At 32.4% G+C, this 7,979-nt stretch overlaps 1 protein-coding gene across 2 annotated transcripts; it reads left to right on the top strand.

Moving 5' to 3' along the window:
• Positions 1-2,250: 2,250 nt before the first annotated feature.
• On the top strand, positions 2,251-7,827 carry LOC108483298 (probable LRR receptor-like serine/threonine-protein kinase At2g16250). 2 transcript variants are annotated; one of them, XM_017786603.2, is made up of 5 exons: positions 2,251-2,836; positions 2,958-4,933; positions 5,021-5,149; positions 5,864-5,892; positions 6,798-7,827. In XM_017786603.2, exons 2-5 carry the CDS (start codon positions 2,994-2,996, stop codon positions 7,397-7,399), a joined length of 2,700 nt encoding a protein of 899 aa, XP_017642092.1. In that variant the 5' UTR covers positions 2,251-2,836; positions 2,958-2,993; the 3' UTR covers positions 7,400-7,827. The 2 variants fall into 2 exon arrangements, with proteins under 2 accessions (XP_017642092.1, XP_017642093.1); XM_017786604.2 differs by having other exon boundaries at positions 2,955-4,933.
• Positions 7,828-7,979: the final 152 nt, after the last annotated feature.

The following is a 7,979-nucleotide window of genomic DNA, read 5'->3' as shown; positions in this document are numbered from 1 at the left end:
TTGCATATGCATCCCAAAATTGTAAGCTAATTTTTAAATTAGTCTATAAACTTCAAAATGTTTCAATTTAATAATTAAATTAAGGCTTAAATGAAAAATAGGTACTTAAACTATCCAACTTTTCAAATTTAGATACCTAAAGTTTTGTTTCGTTACTACTTTAGGTATCAACCTTTAATTTCGGTTAAAAAAAATCTCTGAATTAATCAAATTATGACATGTGACATTTTTAATTAAATGGCTACTAGGTGATTTTTTTTTAATTTCAAAATATCATACTAAAAATTTAAGATGAAATTCATACTAACAAATATAAGATAAAATTTTTAATAATGTTAACAATTGGACTTGAAATTTAAAATATGAAAAGTAGAGGATTAAATGATTGAAATGCTTAATTCACGATTTGGTACCTAAAGTACACACAAATTTTAATTTAGTACCTAAAGTATGTGTCCGTTATATTTTTTAGTCCATTTTCTTTCAAGTGTTAAAAAATTTATTACAGCCAATCACAAATCACCACGTGACATATATATGTAAAAATAGATATTTTATTTTATTAAATGTATATACACATTAAAAATATAAAAATAGAAATAAATATATAAAAATTCAGAAAAATATATATAATCTAGAAAAAAATATAATTTATAAAAAATATAAAAATAAAACTTACAAAGAAAACGATAATTGAAAAAATTAGTTGAAATTAATAATATGATTAAAAAATAAAATTTTTAAAATATTTTATAAAATTATAAAATATATAATTCTAAAAATTCTAAAAAGGTACTTAAATTTCAAATTTTTTTGCAATTACTTGGAATTTAAATTTTTAAATTTTTATAACATTTTCAATTTTGATATATTATTTTGAATTTTAAAATTTATAATATGATAATTTTAATATTTTAATATTATAAATTTTAAATTTAAATTTAATATTTTTATTTTAAATAAACCTAATTGCAATGTGATATTTTTCATTGGCCAAAACATGCCATGGGGTGCTTTTTATTGGCCAAAGTTGTTTAATTGCTTTTTTAACATCTGATAAAAAAATAACCTAAAATAAAAGAAATTGATACTTTTAAGTACCAAATTGAGACAATAAATTTAAGTACCAAAATAAAAAGTATATTTTAAGGACTAAATCATAAATTAAACCTTATTAAAAATAAAATTACAATAATTACAAAGAGTACTAATACTTATAACAAATTTTAACATATAGTTACAAATCCAAACTGACAACTTGGCATGGGAACAGAGAGAGTGGGCCAAAAGAAAGCAATTCCATTGATAGTTCTTTTTCCGAGAAAAATAAATAAGAAGATTTTAGGTCAAATTATGATTTTAGTCCCTCTATTATATTTAAATTATAAATTTAATCTCTACACTTTAATTTGATACAATTTAATTTTATAATGTATTTACGAAGTCCAACTCCAAAATAATTAAACACTAAATAACTATTCCGCTTAAAATCCCAAAATTGATTTTTTTTTTCCTGCACGATCTAGTTCATTATGTTTACGTAAACGTTTCTGCATTGAAAGGGTTCTTTTTCCGTAAAAATTCATGTCATCATTGTAAATTATTTCAATAAACTAATGACATTATAAAAGCAAAAATCAAATTATACTAAATTAATGATAAAGTCTAAATCCCAAATTTGAGTAAAATTAAGGGACTAAAATCATTAATTTGACCAAATCAAGATTTAATTTTTATACTTTTAAATTTGCATGATTATGCTTTCAAAATTTTGGTGTATTTTTAAGAAAAGATATCCACCTAACATTTTAATTGAAGTAGTTAACTATTAATGACATTATAAAATGGTTTAAATGTAAAATTGGTCTCAAATTTTATCACTTTTTCATTTATGTATTTACATTTTTTATTAAAAATAGTATTTAAACTATCAATTTTGTCTCATTTTATATCACAACATGATATCAGCCAATAAAAACGTGACATGTTATTAAACTTCATACACTTTTTTGAGTAAAACGAGATGAAGTTTATAATTTAGCTACCACTTTTGACAAAAAAAAAAAAAGTAAAGTGAGAAAAAGACTAGCTTAAAGAATAGTTTTTGTTGTCTTTAGAGGACAAAATTACATCGAATTGAAGAATAAAAAATCCAAATTTGATAATAATATAGGGACCAAAAACAGAAATTAACCAAAAACTTCACTACTCAATCTCATATCATTTCCCAAGCTTTTACTATTTGATTGATTACAAGCCGCAATGATATGAAACGAAAGCATTCATTGTTTTTTCTTTTTCATAAATCATAATCACAAATTTTGTTGTTTACCTCAGCGGCCATTCACGACTAAAATCAAAACACCTTTTTTTCCCAGTTTTTCCAAGTCAATGGAAACAAAAATCATAAAAATCCATCCACCATTGAAGCTAAAATCTGGTTCACAAACAAAAAAACCCCATTGCTTTGCTTTTCTTTGCTGAGTTTTAAGTAAATTAGGCGTATAATTAAGTGAAAAGGGTGTTAAAGAATCTTTTCTACAGTTCATTGGAAGACCATTTTTTTTTTTCATTAAATAGCTTCGGTGGATGGTGAAATGAAACCCTTTTTTTTTTTTAACTCATTAATGGCTTATGACCCCCATTCTCTTAAAAGCTCGTGCCATCATTCATTTATTCTTCTTTTTTAAAAAATTTTCTCGAGAAACAAACAACAACTCTTTTTTAGCCATTTTAGTTAGCTTAGCTTAATCTTGAAGATTACCCCTTTTTAGCTATTTTTCATTGGTTAAATTATTAAATTTTTTTTTTGAAGAATTCAAGCTCGTGATCGAAGGTATGAATTTTACGAAGAAACAAAAAATTTCCCATTTCTTTATTTTTATTGGATTATTTAATGGTAATGAACAAGATAAGAAACTAATCTTTTTTTGTTTTTATTTTTTTAATTGAAGAAGATGACACAGAGCTTCATGAGGATTTAATTTACATCAATGGGAGCTCAAAGAAATGTGTTACCAATCTTATTTTTAGCTCTAATCTCGTTCTTGACTCAGTCCGTGTTAACTCAGCGAGTTACAATAAACTCACAAACCGAACGGAGAGCATTACTCGACCTCCGTTCATCGTTGGGTCTCCGAGGCAAAGACTGGCCGATCAAAACCGACCCTTGCACCACCTGGACCGGCATCCGATGTCAAAACGGCACCGTTACGAACATCACCGTTTCCGGTTTAAGAAGAACCAGAATCGGACGATTGTATCCCCGGTTCAACGTCGAATCATTGCTGAATTTGACCCGTTTAATCTCTTTCAACGCTTCCGGGTTCCCTCTTCCCGGTTCAATCCCTGATTTGTTCGGAAACCGGTTGGTTCATCTCGAAGTACTTGATCTCCGATCTTGTAATATCTCTGGTTCAATCCCTAGTTCACTCGGTAACTCGTCCCGACTCAGTTCTTTATATCTTAGTAACAATAACCTTGCTGGTTCAATTCCTTCTGTATTGGGTGAATTGAAGAACTTAAAATCACTTGATCTTTCGATTAATTCACTTACTGGGTCGATTCCATTAAGCTTTGGGTCACTTATAAACATTGAAGAGCTTCAACTTAGTTCAAATTACTTATCTGGGTCAATTCCTCCTAGTTTATCTTCATTAAAAGCTCTTAAAGTCTTAAATGTCTCTGATAATAACCTCTCTGGTTCAATCCCTGTTCAATTTAGTAACCTTTCTAAGTTACTTGAACTTGATCTTAGTAAAAATTCATTGTATGGATCATTACCTGTTGAATTCACCATGTTGAAAAGCTTACAAAAGATGATAATCGAAAACAACGAGCTCGAAGGTCGTTTACCGGTTGATTTGTTTTCGAATCTTGTTGAGTTACAAGTTGTGGATTTGAGTGGGAACAAGCTTGATGGTGATGTTAATGGTAGTTTTTGGTCAATGCCTAATTTGACAGTCTTCGATGTATCAAATAACAACTTTTCGGGTCATTTACCAGCTCCTAGTTCTAACCATGGTGTTGCTCCGGGTGCCGTGTTTAATTTGTCAAACAATCTGTTTTATGGAACTTTGGATTTTTCGCTCAGGATGTTCAAATTCATTGATGTTTCGGGTAACTATTTGCAAGGCATAGTTAATGACGATGAAAGGAATGCTAATGTTAACATGAATTGCTTTCAACGACCGAACCAGAGGAGTTTGGATGATTGTAGGACCTTTTATAACGAAAGAGGGCTACGTTTTGATAATTCCGGGGCACCACCATCAACTGCTGCAAAATCTAGTTCTGGGAGCCGAAGATGGATATTTATCTTGGCCGGAGTACTTGGTGGACTTGGCTTCATTTTAGTTTTGGTATTGGTGCTAGTGCTGCTCTTGAGACGGTATAATACGGGGCTTACAAATCAAAGACGGAGTACTGATATAGGGCCTGTTCGGGAAAGTGATAGCGCTCCTCAACTTCCTAAAGATCCTACAAATGTATCCGGTTCCGGAGATCCATTCACATACGAGCAATTGCTCCGAGCAACCGGTAATTTTAGTGACACGAATTTTATCAAGCATGGTCACTCGGGTGACTTATTCCGTGGCATCTTAGAAGGTGGTATCCCTGTGGTCATCAAAAAGGTCAATTCGAGCTCTTTCAAGAAAGAATCATATACCACGGAATTGGAATTATTCAGAAAGCTTTCTCATACGAGGTTCATCCCGCTCTTGGGGCACTGCTTGGAGCATGAAACTGATAAGCTTTTGGTCTATAAGTATATGCCGAATGGAGATTTGGCTAATTCGTTTTACAGGGCTATCAACTCGGATGACGATAGTTTAAAGTCCTTGGATTGGATTACGAGGTTGAAAGTAGCTACCGGAGCTGCCGAAGGCCTATGCTACTTACACCATGAATGTAACCCTCCCCTTGTTCACAGGTAAATTTTACAACTTTCACGAGCTTCACAATTCCCTTTTCGTTATAGTATCAATCATTAATTCCGTATTTACTTTTTTGGTTAAAGGGATATTCAAGCAAGCAGTATCCTTCTTGATGATAAATTTGAAGTGAGACTTGGAAGCTTGAGTGAAGTTCATTGCCAAGAAGGGGATACACACCAAAAGGTGCTCACGAGGTTGCTTCGGAAGCCGGGGTAAGTATCATACAAGTTACTCTATTTTACCTTTTTTTCGAGTTAGTATTAGCAGTTTTGAAACAACCGAGTATATCCGGTTTTGCATTCTATTTTTATATTCTAGTCTTTTAGTTTTAACTATACCCGGTTTTGCATCTTTCGGTATGCAGTTCCGGCACCCTATTGTTTTCACCAATCTTTTTATCTTAAAATGAAAGCACTTGGTACCGTATTGCTATGCTTATTGTAAGCCGGGCCTTATTCAAGCCAATACATTGGAGTCAATACCGGATTGGCTCAAGGTTCATATGTAAGGTTGAATGATATAATCGAACCGTTATTGGTTTGCAGGCCCAGTTAGTTGCCTGGCTCTTGACGAGTACCTTGTTTTTGACTGTTTGTGCTACGTTTGCATTTGCTGGGTTGTTTCCAATACATGTTTTACGGTATCGGTACTGTCAAAACTTGATATCCAAGGAAACTCAGACATGCACGAGGTTAGCCATACTCATAATCCGACTCAGTTAAGTAATGGATAAGAGTTATAAACTTTTAAATAGAGTGATGAAATAGCTCGACACGTGTGTTCCTATTATCCATTAACATCCAATCTCAATGCGGCCTCGTAAATGTAAAACAATATGCATACAATCATCAAAGTTGTCAGAATTTGATCTCCGGTATTGTATATTTTGTTCGGAGATTTAATAAATTTCTCTTTGTGATATGCAGGACCTCCGAGCCAGGCCCCTCAGGTTCAGGTACCTAAAATTCTATTTCACGGTTTCTAATATATTTAGTTATGTATACATTGCCATTTGGTTTATGCGGGTGTGCGTATACCCTTTGTTGAGTAAAAGTACCGTGAATGTCCTTTTACTAAGAGTCAGATTGCACTTTGTCCCCTTTTCTTAAAAAATAGGTAAATTAGTCCTTGTACATTAGATGAAAAAGCCAATTGGTTATTTCTGTTAAAAAATTCATCTATTTCTATTGTTCAAAACTAGCATGGCTAACGGAATAACTAGACAATTACTTATGGCATACCATGCGTACCCCATTCTAATATATATAGACCAGTTTTTAACATTAAAAATGGATAGAATTTTTGACAGAAGGATCAGTTTGTTATTTCATCTAATAACATACAATGACTAATTTACTCATTTTTTTTAGTAGAGGAGGCAAAGTGCAATCCGACTCCTATTACAATAGCTTCCATAGTACTTTTATCCTCTTTGTTGAAAATGATACGATTTGCATGGGGAACTCTGAGTTATCCCTAAAAACCATAGTTCCGGGCAGAGGCAACCCCAAGGGGGCTGGCAAGGACCTTGGCCCCCTAAAAATAAAAAAATTTCAATTTAGTCCCTTTAAAAATAATAAAATTACAAATTAGTTTATAGTAAAATTGCACTTTGACCCTCCAGAATTTGAAAAAATTATGTTTAGTCCCTTAAAAAATTATGGAATTATAAATTAATATATGATAAAATTACATTTTGATCACTAAAAAAATTCTATAATTCAATTCTGGCTCCTCCCCCCAATAAATTTTTTTTGTCTTCACCCTTGGTTTTGGGGTCAGAGATTCCGAAATATAAAACAATACATCATTTCATAGGCTTTTTTCAACATATTCTTATGTTTCTTTTGGAACGGACAGGTTCTGCTTCAGCTACTTGCGCCTACGATGTGTATTGTTTCGGAAAAGTATTACTCGAGCTTATAACAGGGAAACTTGGGATCAGTAAAGTGGAAGATACATCTACGAAGGAATGGCTCGAGCAAACCTTACCATGCATCAGCATATATGATAAAGAAATGGTGACAAAAATCATGGACCCATCATTGATAGTAGATGAAGATCTATTAGAAGAAGTATGGGCAATGGCAATTATAGCAAGATCATGCCTTAATCCAAAACCATCAAAAAGGCCTTCAATGAAACATATACTTCGAGCATTGGAAAACCCGTTGAAAGTTGTACGAGAAGAGAGTTTTAGCTCCATGAAGCTAAGAACGACTTCATCGAGACGGTCGTGGAATGCAGCATTCTTCGGTAGTTGGAGACAAAGCTCGTCTGAGAACACCAACATTTCGGGTCAACAAAACCGAGAAGGTTTTAGTGGTATAAGGCAATCAAGTAGAGTAGGTTCTCATAGTAGTGGGAATATCGATCACTCGTCTTCAAATAAAAGGTCGTCGAATGAAATTTTCCCTGAGCCAATCGACATACAGGACACAGAGAGGTTAGATGAGAACTAGCCGATTGAGTGTTTGCTATTTGTATCAAAGATTGTTAGTGCCGGTTCAACCTTCGGGTTTGATAGCTGTGTTACGAGGAAACCTTATAGGCTCCGACTAGGCCTAACCAAAGCAGCCGAAGCTGGCTATGATGACAAGACGGGGAAACTATTGCGTGAATTGAGAATTTTTGGATATTTCAAAGCTTGTTTTGTAGTCAAATTTCTCATTACAAGCAGCATTTTTTCAGTGTAATTGTCACTTTCTATATAGAGTGTAAAGTTGCATTAGTACTCTTTGTTGCATTATAAGTACTACCACAACACAATATTAAATTAGGGGAGAGTATTCGATCTAACTGGTTTGATTAAAAAAATCTGAAATTCAAACTCAATCGATCAATCTCATAGTTAAATTAATTAATCGACAGACTTGAGTTTTAAGTTGAACTCAATTTTTTCCCTTTTATGTACAATAACTTGTAGCAATTTGTTTAAAGTTTGATCAATGTTGTAAAAATTGGACAAATGATCAAATCAATTAGAGCATTAATTTTGGGTACAATTGTTGTTTAAATATAAATGGGTTGAACTGCAAGTTT

This window comes from Gossypium arboreum, chromosome 6 (assembly GCF_025698485.1).
Source record: "Gossypium arboreum isolate Shixiya-1 chromosome 6, ASM2569848v2, whole genome shotgun sequence".
Classification (NCBI taxonomy): Eukaryota; Viridiplantae; Streptophyta; class Magnoliopsida; order Malvales; family Malvaceae; genus Gossypium; species Gossypium arboreum.
This window is presented reverse-complemented; position numbering and strand designations above follow the sequence as displayed.

Excerpts from the sequence above, each read along its gene's own strand:
- LOC108483298 (XM_017786603.2), top strand. The coding sequence starts at position 2,994 with ATGGGAGCTCAAAGAAATGTGTTACCAATCTTATTTTTAGCTCTAATC. Across the intron at positions 4,934-5,020 it reads AACCCTCCCCTTGTTCACAG|GGATATTCAAGCAAGCAGTA; the intron begins GTAAATTTTACA and ends TTTTGGTTAAAG. Across the intron at positions 5,150-5,863 it reads AGGTTGCTTCGGAAGCCGGG|GACCTCCGAGCCAGGCCCCT; the intron begins GTAAGTATCATA and ends TGTGATATGCAG.